This window comes from Gekko japonicus, unplaced genomic scaffold (genome assembly GCF_001447785.1).
Source record: "Gekko japonicus isolate JY-2015 unplaced genomic scaffold, Gekko_japonicus_V1.1 scaffold337, whole genome shotgun sequence".
Classification (NCBI taxonomy): Eukaryota; Metazoa; Chordata; class Lepidosauria; order Squamata; family Gekkonidae; genus Gekko; species Gekko japonicus.
Window position 1 is genome coordinate 701,176 of NW_015175365.1, and position 19,230 is coordinate 720,405.

Sequence of the window (19,230 nt, forward strand, 5' to 3'; positions counted from 1 at the left end):
GTTGTGTTTTTGTCGCAGCTTTTCCCATTCAGAAGCCTTGATCTACAGAGCTACTGTTGTTAAAGCACTACTTCAGCAAACAAGCCCTGTAAATATAGTAAAGGTAAAGGTTTCCCTTGCTCGAAAGCCAGTCGAATCCGACTCTAGGGCACGGTGCTCTTCTGGTTCCAAGCCGAAGAGCCTTCCGCAGCGAAGGGGAACGGCAGGGTGCGGGAAGAGCTGCTGCTGCTGCAGGGACACCCCCACCCCCCGTGCTCGCCCGTCCTTACCTTGCAGCCCTTCTCCAGCAGCGCCTGGGTGCAAGCGTTGCCGATACACCTGGGTCCTCCAGGTGCATGGTCCACGTCGCTCTGGCTGCCACCCCCCCTCCGGGCTAACAGGGGCTCCTCTGATGCGCTGGGTCTCCCCTGCAGCCCAGCTGGCTGGCTGGGGCAGGAAGCGGGGAGGTAGGAAGCGCCGGAGCCCAAACACAACCAGTGCCGTGGTTTGCCAGAGACGAACTCTGTGTCACCTGCATGGAAAGTTACCTCCTGCCCTTCGGCCCTTCCTGCTTCCCCTCCTCCACCCCCGGCCCACCGGGAACAGCCACAGCCCACCTGGCTGTCCACGAACCCGCCAGGGCACAGCGAGGAAGGGGAGGAGGAGGAGGGAGGGGAGGCCACTGCGCCCCTCAAGCCCCCCTGACGACGCCTCGGTCTCCAGTGCTGCCGCTGCCAGCCTCTCGTTGTCTTCAGGCTGGGGGAGGGGGGAGCAGAGGATCGGGGGAGGGGCCCACAAATCCCACGGGGGGCGCGAGCTACGTGCCTGCATCCAAGTTAGATTCCTGTAATGTGTGCTTGTCATGATCTGGTCTGTGCTACCGGAGGCCTACTAGGCCCAAGGACCCTGGCTAGCAGTAGCTAAGGCTGGGCCTACAACTCCCAGAAACCCCTGGGTAGTTTTGGCGCCAAAATGGACCAATAGGAAAAGAGGAGGGCTGGGAATAAAAGTTCTGGAGCAGCAGGAAGAGCTGTTCTTTCTTCCAGAGGGCAGAGCCGGAAGAAAGGCTGCTGCACGGGAGAGACCCTCATCCTGAGGACAGGGTGAGTAGTGTAAGGCCACTTGAGATAGTGAGCTAGGGACAGTGTATATTTAGGCCATTTGATTTCTTTTTTTTTCACCCACTTACTGTTATTATTCTGCACCTTGTTGTTTGACCACCTATAAAATAAACCTTTTTCTTGTTTCACTCTGCCTGGTCCTCACGCCTATTATTCTTTCTTTCTTCTTTCTTTCAACTTGCTACCCCGCTCGAACCCCCCAGGGGGTCTCTGAGCAGCTTACAGTTAACCGTTATCCCTTACCTATGGCCACATATATACTGGGGTGGGGACTGTCCTAACAGCACCCAGTGGAGGGACGTTATTCGATCTTCTTCCTTCTGGAATGGCTCGTTGGCTCGGCTTCTTCTGGCTTTTTTCTCTTTCTATCCGTGATCTTTCCGGTGGTGGTTTCAGCTGGCCTCTCAGGCCAAAAGGGAGGTCTAAAGGTCTTGGGAGGGTACTCTGGGCATTCTCAAGGGAACCTAAATCCAGAGTGGTGACACCCCACCTGAGTTGTGACAGTGCTACATGGGGCTGCCTTTGAAAATGGTTTGAAAACTTCAACTGGAAAATGCAGTGAGCAGACTATTGTCAGGAATTGGTCACAGGGATCATATTGCCCCTGTGCTGAAAGATTTGCGCTGGCTACCCATATATTTCCAGGCAGAATTCACAGTGCTGATATTTCCAGGCAGAATTCACAGTGCTGGAGACCATGGTACCTGAAAGAACACCTCCTCCAATATTATCCAGCCCTTCACTTAAGATCTGCCTAAGTTCTGCTCTCTCTGTCCCTGCCTTCAGAGACAGGGCATTTTTCATGGTAGAACCTTGCCTGGCACCTACTATAGGTGAAGCTTGCCTGGCACCTACTATACTTTCTTTTAGGCACTAGGCTAAAACATTTCTTTTTACCCAGGCTTTTAATAAGGGGGTGTATGTTATCAGCTTCTGAATGGTCTGCTCTATTTTATGGACAGTTTTTATGTTGCTTATGTCTAGCCCTCCTTCTACTGCTGTTTATGTGTTTTTAATTGAATTACTTTATAACTTTAATTGAATTACTTTAATTGCTTAATGTTTTAATGTTTCTGATGTTTGCCACTTTGTGGACCCTGATCGGGTAGAAATGTTTTAAATAAATTAAATGTCTAATGGCTTGTGCTTATGCTGTTTCTTTCATTGTAAGCCACATTGAGCAGGGCTCTGGAGAGGTGGAATAGAAATATTGTAAATAAAGAAATAAATATTTTGTTTTCACGTCTATCCTGATCTATCTAAAAGGGCTGTTTTGGTAGGAAATGTATAGCATCCTACGGTATTAAAACCATAATGTACTTTAAATGGTAATTATAGTGATTGCTTTTATATTTAATTTTTTCATTAACTGTTCCAAAGTAGACAATCATCTAAACACAGGATGTCATGAAACCATATTCAAAGCATAATTTAATTATCCTCAATACAGTAAGACTCTTACCTTTACAATTCTGTTCCATAATGGCTGCATAATATATACAGATAAAGGGTTTGAATCCACAGCTCTGTACTGCAAGCAAAACAAATACATAAGCATTAAAACAGAACATTTTCAAAGATGAGTTTGATTGGTGTTGAAGAAAGGTGGTATTTTAATACCTAACTTTAAAGTAAAGTTTTCCATACACTCTGTTGACAACATAAATGTGTTTTTGATTTGAACACAGCTTGTCCAGTGGGGCACCTTTAAGACCAATGAAGTTTTAGTCAAGGTGTGAGCTTTCATGTGCTCACTTCCTCAGACACAGTGAAATGGAACTTGCCAGGCCATACATATAAATATAAGGCAGAGGTCATATCCTCTCAAGCATGGAGGAGACAGATAGAGCGTGATAGCAGAGTCTTGGGTGATTGCTCTTAGCACTCCATAATTAATAAGGATACATAATTAATAAGGATACATTTACACATCTATCATCAATTTTGACATATTTATTTGCCTCACAGTTTCCCCCCTAGAATTAAATCCAAACAATGATGACCTTATAAACTTAGCTTGTTATTCTTGTTTGCATCTGTCAAAACATTTTATTATATGCTGGTCTTGTTGGTCTTAAAGGTGCCACTGGACTCAAACTTTGTTCTGCTGCTTCAGGCCAACATGGCTACCCCACCCGGATCTATGTTTTTGACTAGTATGCTTGTTTGCCGTGATCATTTCAGTTTTGGTTTTATTTACAATATGACAATGTAAATACCTTTTAAGAATAGGCATTTCTTCTGAAAAACAGAGCTTTACATTTACCGTTTAAAAAGTAATAATTCATAGTAACTGAAGTGGTAACTGAGATATTATACAAGCACAAGTCATAATAATTTGGAAATCTAATTTATAAGTCTTTTATATTCAGAAGCAACAATTAAAACTGATTCACTATCACCATAATAGTCAATATAGTTTGTTTACTCATTTATCAGGGATCTTAGCAGCCAATTCTGCAAAGTCAACAACCTTTCTATGATGTGCTTACTCCTCTTTTATTTTTTCTTTATGGAATTGCCATTAATTAAATCAGGAAAAAGGATAGCAACAGCTTTTTCATCATTTGCCATAAAGTTGGAATGAAAATATAAGCAGCTTCTGTACTGCCGTTGACACCAACGCCGAGAGTGAGGAGCCTTGGAGTGATCCTGGATGCCTTGCTTTCAATGGAGGCCCAGATCAACACTGTTGCTAGGTCAGGAGCAGCAGCAAGTCAGCACACTCTGTAGTCCTAATGGCAGGACTTGTCTGAGCAATCACACCATGCAAGAAAGGCCTTATAGTTCATGTATGCCCTAATAAGTGCATGAAACCAGAAGGACGATAAACACTCAGAAGATGGCATTCTCATTAAAATGATCTTTCAGTCTCCAACCAGTCAACCAGCACAACTGAGGCTGAGAAGGGTCTTTGTGAAAGTGATCCAGTATCAAGGGAAAAGGCCACAACTCCTATGAAGGCAATGAGATCCAAAAACCGGACATTTGGCCTGGTAGGGCCATAGATACAGTCTGTAAAGGTCCAGATGCCAGCCAGCTGATATTTAACAGCCAGCTGCCTGACAACCAGCTGTCTGGCAGCTCCATCCTGGGAGTAGGAAAGGGGAACGGCAGGGGAGAGATTGCTGAGAAGTTACTATTGGTCCCTCATGGGCTTGGACATATCCCCACAGGGTTTCGGGGTAGGGGGAGGCCACTGGCTATGGTCCAGGCCTGGCTAGGGCCTTGAAAGGCACCCAGCTCAGAGCAGAGCTAAGGGAGAGGAGGTAGAATGGGGTAGAAGTCAATCTCTGCCCCTCTCTGTCTGAGGCCAAGGGAAGGCACTTCAGCCAAATCGGAACAGTGGCTGAGGTGGCAGTGGGCGGGGAATAGGAGCAGACCCAGCACCCAGCCAATGGCATGCGATTACTCTTGAGTGGCGGTTGATGGGCCAATGGCTGATGGAGCGCACTGCACAGCCAATGGGAGAGCTGGAAATGGCCAATACGTAAGGGATTATATTAAGATTATACTTGATAATATCACAACACAAATTGTTGCATGTGGATATGACATGGTTTAATCCTAAACAATATAAAATATAGGTAATACCTGCTCATTCTCATAAATGGAGATGAATGGTTATCCACAATTATAAATATCTATGGCGCTTTAGATGGTATTTTTCCATGTGGGCTTTTTTCTGTGTGGGCTTTTTTCCGTGTGGGCTTTTTTCCGGTCACCAGCCAAATCAGACCCTGATGCATGATGTCTGTGGCCAGAGATCTGACAATGGGCTACTGGGACTTGTTTGTTTTTATACCTGCCTGTAGTGTCTCATTGTTCTTACCATTCTAGAGAGTGGGAGGGAGGTATATAGTAGACCCTGAGTCTACTGCATCTTCAGAGCATCTACCACGATTGTCCCTTTGGGTCTGCTTTTGAACTATGACATTTGGCTGTCTGTTAGTGGCAAAGAAATCTGACATCTTGAATCTGGCAGGCAGCCAATAGAACACTGGGGGGGACTTCCTCTTTGTTTCTTTCATCAGTATGCTTGTACACCAAATTATACTTTCAAATCTTTTTTCTACTCATCGCAACATATGAGAACTTCATCTTAGCAGCCAATCCTAAAACCACTTTGCTGGAAGTAACCCCCACTGAGCAGACCTGAGTAATGTTGTAAAATGGACGTGCTTAGGATTGCTCTCTTAGTCAACTAATAGGAGTCATAAACAGTTATATTTGCTGCAGCATACTATTTGTATTTTCATTGTGGAACAAGAGTGAAATAACTTAACTGATTGTATGTTTTCACACACATGTGCGTCAATGCAGGCACAGAAGAATAAGATAGGTCAGGAACACTTGGAGAATTCCATAGTGTTTGTTCAGCATAATATTGCATTCAGGCCCATAATTTAGCCTGTTCTGCCTCCTCTGAACAACAGAGTGGATCAATTCCATGCATTTATATAGAAACGCAAATGCAGTTGCTATTGTGTCTATGCAATCTATAAACTTGACAGCTATATTCTACTTTTATGCTATATTAAGTTGAACATTATCTACCACTGATTGATTTTGTTCATGTTGCTAACTATAAAGGAAAATAAGTTTGAAAACAGTGCACATGTTTTAACTTGTCTACATATTAGAGTTGGCAGGCACACTAAGCCATGTACTGCCTCTAGCAAAATGGAATAGTCAATTATAGACTAACAGCCTATTCCAACCCTCAAATAGAAATTAGTGTCAGATATTACAGGGGATCTCAGCAGCAGCAGGACAGGACGGTTTATTCCAATTCTTGTCAGTAGCTTTCAGTAAGATGAATATGTCAATACACTTTTTGGTATAAATACGTAATTTCTTCCCCATACAGCTGTATTTATTCAGTTACTCAATTTGTATAACCATCTGTAAAAAGCAAGCAGGTCCACTCATTGACAGTTTGATCCCTCTTTGTCTGTAGATAACCATAAACCAAACACACACAACTATAAATATATGCAAATATATTTCATAATGAAAAAAACAGAATGATAAAGCAATGTAATGTTTTGTAACAAATGAGGACAACATGACAAACAGTACTGCTGACACTGAGGCTGTGTATTCTGGATGCAGCCTGTAGGATCAAAAAGATTAAACTCCAAATAATGTCTTGCCAGCCATACATCTCCTTCATACTGTGCTCATAGAGGGTACAAAGAAATCAGTGAGTGCTGCATCTGTGTGATGCTGTCCTGAGTGTTATCAAAACCAAACTCCAGTTAGGCCCTGCTGGAATTCCAGTTAGGTCTTGGAGGTACTTCTGGAGGTACTTCTGTTCCTCCCCCTCAACTAACTGGATCTGGCCACTCATATAAAGTCATTGCAGGACATTAAAGCTGACAGCAGTTACAGAATCATACCAGAGCATTCAGACATACAGCATATTAACAGCTAATGCTTAACAGGTCATGAAACAATAACCCATGGTACACTGAATAAGGTAACACTATACTAAACTGCTTGATTAATTTGGATTGTCTATATTCCTGAAAAGGATATAAGAACTCTTACAAAATCAGATTCCAATTATGGTAAATCCTACTAGTTTCTAAGGTAATCCTGCTGCCTTTTCGGAAAGGGGGGGCTGTTCCCCATTACCAACTTCCCACCTGTTCTTCCATAAACCCACAGTTTGGTCACCCTTGCTCTAAACTGTGAGATCTGTGAGACAATCCCTAAGATCACTCTGCACCTGTTAGCTAGTTAAAGGTAAAGGTTTCCCTTGCTCAAAAGCCAATCGAATCTAACTCTAGGGGGTAGTACTCATCTCCATTTCCAAGCTGAAGAGCCACCACTTTCCGAAGACTTCTCTGTGGTCATGTGGCTAGCATGACTAAACACTGAGGCGCATGGAATGCTGTTCCCACCGAAGCGGTACCTATTTATCTATTTGCAATTTCTTGCTTTCGAACTGCTAGGCTGGCAGGAGCTGGGGCCAGAGACGGGAGCTCACTCCATCACGCGGCACTCGGGTCTTGAACTGCCAAGCTATAGACCTTCCACTCTGCAGCTCAGCATCTTAACTTCTGAGCCACCACGGCCACTGGTAACTAGTTAGCTAGTTACTCGCCCATTAAAGGGCATTGCTGGTTGTATCCAGCATCCTGACAGCCTGCAGTCTTACTAATACAGACTTTCTGGAAATTTGGTTATCTGCTGTCAACAGGATCAACCTAATTCACATTTTATTAATGTTGACTACAGTTGAATTTCTTATCATTCTTAGTACTTTTAAAGCAGAGCATCTCAAATATTCAGCCCAAGACACACCAGAGCTCAGGAATTCTATCCTTTACTCAAGGGATAATACTGTAATCCTCCATACTAGGGCTTAATTTGCCTCAGAGGTCCACAGTGGAATCTATTTTATGCTAAAGGTCAATGTTTGAACATGATCAAAGAAAGGAAGATAGCATCACTGAACATGAACAAACTCAGATCTGGGAGTTAGGAGCAGGACTTCCAGGGCAGATAATATTAATTCCAGGTATATATTAGCACTGCCATCTCACTTTACGGTAAGTAGCCACTGCATCCAGCCAAGATTCACTCATATCTTCCAGCCTTCTATATCATATTGCATGTATCATCTATATGCTTTCAGCTGTTTGTATAGTGCTCACCCCTCTGTCTTAAATCTCTGGTAAATTCCTATGACTTTTAAGTGTTAACAGTGCTTTAGGTGATAATCCATAGAGCAATCCATACAGCACTTTCCTAGACATAACCCCCACTGAATAAATTGGGGCTTACTTTTGAGCAGGCCTGTTTGGGATTGCTTCTTAATCCCATCTGTTTGGGACTGCAGAGCTATTCCAAGCTAAACCCATTGAAGTTAATGGATTTACATGGGCATAACTCTGTATAGGATTGTACTGTCAGACACCTAAACAAGGTAAACAAGGCTGCAATCCTAAAGACACTTTCTTGGGACTAAGCACCATTGACTAACATGGAACATAATTCCAGGGAGAACTGAATAGACCTTCTTAGAAGTTACACCCTTCTGAGCCCATTGATTTAAATGAATTTGGAAGGGTGTAACTCTGTTTAGGATGACACTGTAAAATGCTCCTTAAAGGAAACAGAAACTGTATATATGTACTTTAACTACAGGGGAAATGATTCCTTGCTAGCTTCTTCTACAGGCTGTCATTCTATGTAGTGCTGTCTGTACTTGAATGGGACAGAGGGAATGAGAAAGTACCTAATAAGTTTGGCTTCAGCAAGCAGAATTTTCATAGGTCAAACTCATGTTTATCTAGAAGCTGCTGAAAGAAGGAAGGTGTGGGAAGGGTCAAGGAGAGAAACACAGTAGGTCAGGGGCTGAGCCCAAGGACCAAGGAGTGGAGCGCAGGTCAGCAGTAAAATAATAGAGTCTGTATGCCCAGTGGAGAAACCAGTGGTAAAGAGAGTAGAGATATTGTGCTTGCACAGAGCCAAACAGTAACGGTTTGATGCCCAAGAGTCCAGGTGCAGCACACAAAATCCTCCATTCATCTAAGATGTACAACTAATGTCATGTACTTAAAAGTCCCCTGCCACCAAACAATAACATCCACACGTTATCAGTTCATCACAATTACACAATCTAAACTGTAACTGTGGCACAACCAGAAAGCAATAACTAAAAGTAAATACAGTGCAGATAACTTAAGCAGGTGAGCTCAGCTGGAGAGTCAGCGTGTAGTCTCATTGTACTAAGGAATCAAGCATTTAGAAGTCATTCATTTATCTTACTTTGGCTGCGGTCACACGGAGCATTAGCCACGCTACAGAGACGGAAGATAGGCGGATTTTCCGGGCGTGATCACACCGCAACATCTGGGAAGCATAGAGCTCCCGTGGCGAACCCGAGGTTTCCTGCCGAAGATGCGGTGTAAAAAACCAGTACCTCCGAGGTACTAGTTTCTGGAAAATGCGGGGCAAGGGCTGGCGTCTGATCGCGTTTCCGGTGGTAGTCCATGGCATCCGGCGCCTGCCCATGTCCAGTCGCAAACAGTTCCCCCCCCAAGTCCCCACAAGATGTGCACAAGCACCCAACGGCGCATGCGCACAAAGAGGAAAGCGAAAGTGCCGTTTCGGCTTTTCAAAAAAATGACCCCGTTTGTCACAGCAGCGGCGCCTAGCCATTGCTGGTGTGATCGCGCCGCGCCGCTTCTTTGCCGCGCTGCAGGATCGTCATGTGATCGCCACCCTTGTTTACACGCTGGCGCCAAGGGAAGGACCCGTGGTGTGCCGCCGGCGCGTCTGATTGCGTAATCGTGGATCAAACTGCGCCGGGGCAATTAGCCACGCCCTCGGCGATATACGGCCCTTGTGACCGGGGCCTTTGTAGATGATGTAGAATGAGGTGGAGAGGCAATCTGGATTTATACTGCAGTAAGTATTGTGTTGTCAGTCTGATTGCAGGAGCTCAGAGCCAGGCTTCTCATGGGATAGATCCAGTGACCTACCAGATGTGGATGTTTCCCTTCTTCTACCTGACATTGCTCTCCTACCTCTTCCATCACCAAAGCTGAACTTGTTGAAGAGGGAGGAGGAGGTGATCTTTTCTCCCTTCCCTCTGCTCACTGTAGCCCTCCAACTGTCATGAATGTTAGGTCATGTGGGTCCGATGACCCAGGGAATCAACTTTCCCAAGGGAAGAAAGTACTACTTGTGGGAAAGAGAAACAAGGGAAAGATTCATGAAGGCCCCCCCCCCAATGTATTATGAATAAATTACATGAAATAACAAGATACTGTTTGGAATAGGATACTAGTATCAATCACCTGAAAAAGAACAAAGATTAGTTCTAGAAGCTTGATTAACTCTTTCTTTCAATTATGCTGCAGGAGAAGGAAAAATTATACAGAATAGTAAAGCCTCTACTCAGCTAAGGTATGAAGACTGGGCATTTGGCAAATGGATTTGTAGTCCTCCATCTTTAAAGATCCCTCCAGAATGGCTGCTGCCATTTCCTCCTTCCTTGAGGAACATTTGCAAAGTTTCTTTAGAATATCACCTGTGTTCATTACATTTAATGTCCAGTTTCCTGGCATTAAATGTAATGAAACAAACAAACTAGCAGGGAGCTTTGGTTTACACCCACCAACTGCCTAACTAGCCAAGCACTGAGCTCCTCCCTGGTGGAAACACCGTAGCTGTGTTACTTCAGCTTGGCCATAAACACAAAATTTCATATATCTCTGGCCTTGGAAACCTCTTCTTGTGCACACACATGGATAAAGCTCTCCCCTTTCTTTGGTAACTGAAATCAAACATTCCTTCCTCAAAGCAACAGACAATCCTGGCTTTCCTCACCTTTTTGGTGCAGGAGGCTCTTTAGAATAGCACAAGGGGCATTGTCATTGCCTCTGCAGGCAACACCTGTTTGGAAGAATTGCATCTGTTCTACAACCCTTGACTTGGAACTTCCCTACACTTGGTAATTCCTCCTCCAACCTGTGGCAACCATTTAGTGGTAGTATCCTCTATCCCGTCAGCATTTCAAAACTACCTGCAGCCTCTGCAAGGTTACAGGGTCTCTACTCTAAAGGAGGCCAGGGTGACATATATGTCGCTTCCCCCTCCTTGCATTTTATCCTTACAACAGTTTGAGAGATAGGCTTGGCTGTCAGAGAACAAGTGGCCCAAGGTCACCCAGAAAGCGTCATGGGAGAGGGGGCAAACTCTTATCTCCATGGTGCTAGTCCAACACTCTAACTACTATGAACCTAGGTGGAGCTAGACTGCAGGAATGACTGACAGCACTATAGGAAGCAAAAGGGTAGGCAGATGGTGGGCAGTGACAAGTCACAGGAGGCTAATGTAGCATGTAAAACTGAGACTGCTACAGAGAGGTGATGGTTGAGGTATTTGTATATACAGACTGCATACCACATGCTTTCTGGGAGCTTCCTCTGCCTCAGAAGACTTGCATGCATAACCCTGCCATGTGCAACACAAACACATTTTAAAAATAATTAAGGGAACTGAACCAGAGTGGGGGGAAATGAATTTTTCTTAAGTACAAGGAGACTGGGCAGGGAGACACATGGAGGCAGTTATTGGTGACAATGTTTTATCACTTCCAGGAAAACCCAGAAATGATGTCACACCTCTTTAGTAATCACTGCTCTCTGTGTGTGTGTGAGTGAATTTATGGTAAAACCACAGAGTTTCTAGTGACTCCTAGAGAGGACTGATGGCATTTCTGGATCTCCTCCAGAAGGGATATCACACCATTGGCCCAAGAGCCATTCTTATTTTTTCTTCCACTGCTGCTCTGAACAATGGCAGGAAATGGGAACTGACGGCATGGGATCCCATGCTCCCAATGGGGGCCTGGTAACCCTGTTCTCACAGCTGCTCCTGTTCTGCTGTCCACCAGTTATCCACAAAGTTCAAAATATAGCAAGAATGACCAAAACACAGGAAGCAAAGCCTAATTTATACAGGTTGAGCAGGTGAATTTCAAGTGAAGGTACAAGTAGAAAGCACATGAGCACTGAATGTTGCCTTACATGCCATTTTCATGTTTAGTATGTATGTATACTTATTGACAGATATACATGCAGCTAATAACATATGAATGGCCAATGAGAACAAAGCATTGGTTCCTTAAGAAATATACAGGCAAACTTGTCTCATTCAGCATCAGGCCTAATTTCTGTTAATTATAGACAAGATACTGAATCTCTCTTGAAAGCAATTGGATTGATGTAGAAAATAATGTTTAAAACCATAGAGAGAGCCACCATGGCCCAAAATAGGTAAAGAAAATCGATATCCTATAATGCAAGTCACTACTTTAGATGTTAATTATGCATGAAATGATGCTAGAATAAAATAAAATTAGATATTTACTTCAAGGACAGTACTATAAATAATGCAGGTACAAAATGATTTCGGGCACAGCAGCAGGCAAAATAATGGTGTTTAATATCTTTTTTGAAGAAAAACATGCTCTGTAATTGCTCTGATAAATTTAAGCTAGAAAAACACTTTTTAGTTTTGTGACTTTCTGCTACAAGCAAAGCACTTTTAAAATTGATCCGATGACTGCTCATTTTTCTTACTTTATGTATCTTAATGAATCCAAACAGTTCGATGTTTATAACATTTAACCTACTCCTTCAGTTTAAAAAACAAGGCAATTTATAAAAAATGAAAATATCAACATATTAACTATGATATGTAATTATTATTTTGTGTGTTAAATAGCTGTTTGTTAGATGTTATAAGATGCAGCACTGCCAGTAGAAACCATTTCAGTTTTGTTGCTCTCAAAGGAACCCAGAGCTTTTAAAATTGTTTAAATAGGTAAATAATGATAATAAATAACAGAGAAATAAAGATAAATTTTATGTTAAGTTATTTTAGGTCATTTTTGTTTTCCTTTTTATTATTACTCTTCTTATTCCTTATTCCATTTTTATTTTTATTTTGTTTTAGTTGGAAACACATTTCTGACTGGGAGTTTTCTATCTAATTGGGATGAAATGCCTATGATTAGTACCTAACAATCCTCTCTGGTGAATTTTAGCTTTGCAGGATAACATGTTCCCTGTTTTACAGGGAACTCTAAGCATCCCCCCCCTCCCCCCGGGCAGGCTCCAATACAGGAAAATAGCTAGAGGAAAAAGTGCTTCAAGCACCACAGTATGGCAAGAGAAAGGGCAAAGTTTAGCTTACCTTGCCAGAATGTTCCAATTATTTTTAAAAAATACCCCCATTGTTGCTTTCTTAATACCGAGGTTTGTCTTTTTCCTGGTAGGGCTAATAGCTGGGAATGACAATGATGACATGACTCACATTAGGAAACTGTATGGCTGCTTGTACATGATAACTAAGCTTATTTAGAAATCTCATAAATTTGGTTCTCATTGATCTCTGAGAGACCTCAGGTCCTTTCTAATCACAGATCTCATCCGGTCTGAGACATTGGCCCCTTTCACATTACCATTCTAAAGTGGATGTTATCCATTGTTGGCCTGGTTCTGAGTAAAGCAATACAGGGATGGAGGTTTCATACAGAGAATTTCATTCTGTTAATGAGCCATTTCTGAAGTGATCTAGCCATTTCAAACAGCGCCACACTTCCCCCCGCCCCTTTTAGCTGTGCGATCGTCCTTGAACTAAAAAAGTTCTAAGTTGAGCGCTGTAGTTCTAGACCAATATAGCACTTCAGGCATCTCTGGTGCTGCTGTAGCACTGAAGTGCTATACTGGTCTAGCGCTATAGCACTCAACTTAGAATGGTTTTTAAAAGTTTGAGGAAGATTGTGTGGCAAAAAAAGGGCAAGGGGGAAAGTGTGGCACTACTGGAAGCACTGTAGACATTTTAAAAAGCACACTACAGCAACTCAGAAGCACAATGAAGGGCTTAAATGGAAGAAAGCCGTTTACTTCAAGAACAGCTCAACCCCACTTTGCTAACTGGACGCAAGTGGCTTTGTATGAAAAGGTGAATAAAATCCATTAGCAGCCAGTTGCTAAAACGGTTGTGTGTGAAATGATACAAAAAATACAAAAGCATCTGGCTTCCAAAATGGATGACAAAGGCTGTCTGAAAGGGGCCATTCTCTCATGTTGGGAGGAACACTGACTTCACCTCCATCCCAGTCTGCAGCTGCTTCTTTCTAGGGCATACAAACAAAATATTTCCTGAAGGCATGCTGTCTGTCTCATGTGTCATACAACCCATGTGCATACTGGCAACTGTGTGTAGGCCACCATGCACACATAACCATCTAATGTGTGGACAATGGGTGTGTCTAGGGAGTTGGGGTGAAACCTTAATGTCCCTTATGCATAGCTAATGTCACATGCCTTGTGCTCAGCTCTGACACAGAATTGAGAACAGTAAAGCTTTTGGATTCAGTCTCTCTCTGAGCTAAATGCATGAGTTAATCATTCCAATAAGACTGTTATTCCTGCCCGGTTATAAATTTCCCATGTGCCTCGTAGCATACATCATTGATAACAGAAATAAGTCCATAGCCAACACAATAGTTCCAGCTGTAATAACTCCCACTGTCTTTACATTATTTACTTCCAAACAGGAAAATAATTCCATGGATTGGATACTAGATGCACATTACTTTAAATTATTAAAGTTGAAAGTATGATCTAACAAAATGGACTCTATAAGCAATCTATAAACAGCAAGTATTTATTTCAAACTGATTTTCCTGTGGTAGCCAGAATTAAATGCTATAAGATCTTGCATATCCACTCTCTGCTTTCTTTCTTTCTTTTTTTAATCCCCTGCGAGCAGGGTAGCTTTATTATTTTATTTTTTTTACACCTAAACACTACAGAAAAGAAAAAAGGGGAGGGAAAAGCTACCCCGAGATAAAGGACAGAAAATAAAAAACCCACACTATAACTAAAATCCCAAGAGAGAGGGTTGTTAACAGTTAGTATTCTGTTAGTATTCAAAATTAAAAAGTTTTTCGTTTAAGTCAATGCAATCGGAAATTAGTAAGTCCATGTTAGTGTCTTCTCCATCTTCTTTTGTGTGCGCAAAGAGTTCTTTCATCTTCATCCCTGCTTGCAAGTTTCAAGTCTCCAAAGAGTTACTTTGGTCTTCTAAGCCGCAAATCATATGTCTCTTTGGCCTCGCCACCTGATGCTCCTTGGTCGTCGTCCCTGTCTTCTATGGTGACTGCTCCGCCCACTCCTTCTTGCTGTTCTTCCTCCTTCGATCCGAAAAACTGCTTCAACCATTCTTCTGCTTTAAAAACCGAGTCAATTTTTTCCCTTTTGTCTTTATATTTGAACACGACACCTTCCGGGAAATTCCAGGAATACGAAATTTGGTTGATCTGCAATGTTGATATCAGCTTTTTGTAGGCTTTTCTTTTCTCACGAACCTCGAATGGAACATCTCTTAAAACTCTGATAGTTGCAGCTCCCAGCTGCAGGGGATTAGCTGCTGTTGCTTTCAGGATATCATCCCTCGTTTGTCTTTGAAGAAACTTAACGACAATTTCACCCGGCAGGTTATTCCGTTTTATGTATTTTGAGTATGATCGATAGACCATCTCGATTTCAGCTTCCGCTTCTGCTGCTGCACAACCCATCGCCGGTGCGATAAGCTCTACCATCATCTTTTTCAAGTTTTCTCCTTGCGCTTCAGCTATCCCCTGGAATCTGAGTGTCTTGTTTGCTTTTTCCATCTGCAGGTTCAATAATCTGCCTTCCTGTAAATCCTGCCTCTGTTCTAGCAGACCAACTTTCTTTTTAACTTTTTTGGTGTCGTGTACTGTCTCTTTAAGCTTTTCATCTGTTTGGATTGATAACCAGCTCGGCAATCTGCTGCTGTTGCTTTGCAAGACTTTGGTTGGATGTGGTCATCTGCTGGTTAATACCATCGAGTCTTTCGTTTATTGGCTTCAGCAGATCCGTTAGCATAGAGAGCAAGTCTTCTGTCTCCTCGCCCCTCGGACTCTGACCGCCCCTCCCAATTTGTCTGCCTGGCTTTCCTCGCGTGCCGGCCATTTTTCTACTTTGTTTACACTAGAAGACCAACTTCACTCTTCTTCGAAAAAACTCTCAAGTTTTTCTGCAAACACAGCTAAGTCTCCTGCACACTCCCGCAATTCTTTTCTCTCCTCCCCCCCTATTTTGTTAGAACATTTCAGTTTGTTTACGCCTGGGAATCTTCCCCGACGCCGCTTTCCGGAGGGTGGGGGGGGGAGAACTCACTTTTTAAAAAAGGTTTTCGCTTGGCTCATTCTCCGATTCAATGCCTGTCTGCATCCAGACTCCTTGTAACTTCGTTAAATCGATAACCCTCGCTGCTTGTCCCGGTCGGCATCGGCTAAGCTCGGTAAAAACCGAACCTCACAGGGGGCGGACCGATTGGGGCAAAGGAGCGCCTCAATTCTCCGGCATTGCGCCATTGAAGAGGTCGCTCCTCCAGCGCCCCTTTCACTAAGGCTCACCTGGGAGTGCCACTTGAGGTGGCACCTCTCCAACCCCACTGGAGTGCGGAATACCACCCCAACGATCGGGGAGAGTGTCCGCCATCGCCGAGCCATAGACCGGAAGTCCACTCTCTGCTTTCTTCTTCATCCAGGCTTATTAGAAATTTGGTACTAAGAAGCTATTATTTTAGCTGTGAAGGCACACAGGCCCTACCTGGACATTGGCAACCCTCCAATTAACAACTTTCTGTTTAGAAGCAATTGCCTACTATACACATGGAAAAGAAGGTGAGTGAATCTGGACTTCTAAGGGCTACTTCAAACATCAGATTCCATACATTAAGTGCAGTACTGTGTAGGAATAACCATTAAGAGTGTGAGTAGATTATATTTTTTATTTATTTATTATTTATTTACATTATTCATAGTCCGCCTTTCTCACTTGGCCTCAAGGCGGAGCACACAGAGTGTACAATTGACAAGATGATATATTCAATAAACAATACAATAGGATTTGGATTGTAGAAACAATGAGAAATCTAAAACAAAACTGAAGCAAAACAAAAGTATTAATATGAGACATTAAATGATGAAAAAATTACATTACACGGAGCATTTGCCGCACTAAAGATACGGATGAGAGGCGGATTTTCTGGGCGTGATCACACCGCAACATCTGGGAAGTGTAGTGCACCCGTGGCTAACCCGTGGCTTCGTGCTGAAGATACGGAGTAAAAAACTAGTACTTACGATGTACTAGTTTCCAGAAAACACGGGGCAAGTGTGGATGTCTGATCACGTCCCATCCTAGCCCCATCGCAAACCAGTTAGTTTTTTTAAAAAACTGCACAGGATGCACACAATCATGCGCATGTTCACCTTTTGGTGAGAAAAAAATATTCCCGTTTACCACGGAAGTGGCGCCTAGCGATTGCTGGTGTGATCGCACTGCGCTGCTTCTTTGCCACGCTGCAGGATAGCCATGTGATCGGCACCTCACGCCCTAACCACGGGACCTCGACGGGACGTGTGATCGGGCAGCCGCACATTATTTTGCTCCGGGGCAAACAGCAACACTTCCCCCCTGCATTTTCCGGCCTGTGTGACCTGGGCCATAGTAGGGTCCTAGTGTCAGCAAGCTATACACAGTAGGATAGACAGCATTCCCTAATAATTTATCTAAATTATTTTATGGATCATTTAGTACGGTGCAACTCTAAAACCTGAGTAGAAAAGTTATCTTAAATAATTCAGTTTTGCATAGTCTGGAAAGCCAGGAGTGTGGGAGCCTTCCAGACCTCCTCAGGCAGGATATTCCACAAGGATTTGATATGAGTTTGCGTTTGCCACCAGTGTGATTCTAGACATCTAGCTGTGCTCCCCTGCTAGAACCTGCAAACAAGCTCAAGGTCCCTCTTCTGATCCCCCAGCAACAGGGTAAACAAGGGGGCCAGTTTATGTCTCAGGGTTAGAATTGCCAAGCTCCAGGTGGTGGCTGTGTCAAATGTTTCAGATTCTCTACATTAAGTGCATTACTGTGTAGAAATAACCTGCAGAGAGAGAAGCACCACAGCAGTCAGGGAGGGAGGGTCCCTATCACTCTCCGGTCCCGCAGAGCCCAATCTGGTGGTGCTAGAGCCCCAAGCAACTTGGTGAGGAAGCCTAGCCACCCGCCTGCCTCGCTGCGCCACCAACCCTCATGTGACAAACTACTGGCCACCCAGGTCAGCACGAGCTGGCAGGGGTAGACCTTGCTGCCCGCTTCCCTGCCTATCCCCCTCCTCTTCCTCCTAGTTCTCCTGGCCAACCGCCCATTGTGGTCGCTGTTGGTGGGACCAGGGGAGGGGGAGAGGTCTGGGAGAAGAGAAGGCAGGGCAAAATCAGGAGGGAGTGTCACCCAAAGAGCCCTTGGCTAGTTACAGCCCTTATGGGAGACCTTCAAAGAATACCAGGGCTGGGAGGCAGAGGCAGGCTATCAAGCCACTTCTCTGAACATCCTCCATGTCCCAGTTGGAGTTGCCAGAGGTTGCTATGACTTCCAGGCATGGGCACACACACATGCACACGAAAATGCAAAAATACAAAAAAAAGGATTGTGGGTAGATTATATATAGCAACAGACTCATGGGCTACCTAGTGAACACCTCTGTTCTAGGCACCACTAGTGTTTTAGTAGTGCTTGGTATTTTTTCTGTACTTTTTCCACTGTGTATTACTAGTGCTTGGTATTTTTTCTGTACTTTTCCCACTGTATACTTAAATTGAAGGAAGCCTCCTTATATCAGAAGAAGGCATCAAACTTGAGCCAAAATGAAAGGGGGGGTATACACACACACGGTCTCTTGTATATATATATAAAAAGAAAGTCCCCCACTGTAAAATCAATGCCCAGGCCAAACCGCTGGACCTAGAGACACCAAATTCGGGGAGAGCACTCCTGCCGTGGTGTACGTGCTCACTAAGAAGGGATTTTTTAAGAAATTCGACCCCTAAGTGGGTCGAAAGGGGGAAAATGTGCTCCCCCCATTGATTCCTATGCAGCTTCCAGGCAGCTGCCTCGCTGCACCCCCCACTTTCTGATTGGTCAGCTGCAGAGCTCAGTGTTCTGAGGTAAAAAAAACAAAACACCAACAGTTACAGGGGACTGCAGAGAGCTAATGACAGTTGAGGAAATCAAGAATGGCCAAGAACCACCTGTGAGGTGAAGCAAACCTGCTGGCCCAGCCTCTCTGATGGCTTCCAACACACTCCCCCCACCTCCTACACCTAACAGGCTGTTGTCTGTCAGGTGCAGCCCCACCTCCACAGTGACTTCTAATACTCCTCCCCCCTCCCCCTCCTACACTGGACAGGCATCAGGTGTAGGAGAGGAGGTGGGATGCTTACAGCCGCCGGGGAGGTTTGCTCAGCAGGATTGCCTTAGCACTGCTGCTGGCCCAGCCTCCCCGATGCCTTTAAATATAATCCCCCCCAACACCAGACAGGCTGGTGTCTGTCAGGTGTAGGAGCAGGTATATACAAAAACAACATATTGCTGCACAAGTTCATTTGGTTTTGAACTAACAATAGTAATTATTTTTAATTCTTTAGACAAGTCAACAAATCAAGAAACCGTAGTCTTCAAGAAAACAGAAGCAAGGACGAACTTTCCCGGGCTTGAGAGTCCGTTTC

General features: G+C 43.9%; 1 protein-coding gene across 2 annotated transcripts in view; it reads right to left on the reverse strand.

Annotated features, from left to right (window-relative positions):
- LOC107122361 (ethanolaminephosphotransferase 1-like) overlaps positions 1-19,230 on the reverse strand; it is a 75,128-nt gene that overhangs the window by 49,294 nt on the left and 6,604 nt on the right. For both annotated transcript variants that reach the window (XM_015425444.1, XM_015425443.1), the window contains exon 2: positions 2,563-2,631. In XM_015425444.1, the coding sequence (XP_015280930.1) occupies positions 2,563-2,631 (69 nt within the window). The remainder of the gene's footprint in view (positions 1-2,562; positions 2,632-19,230) is intronic.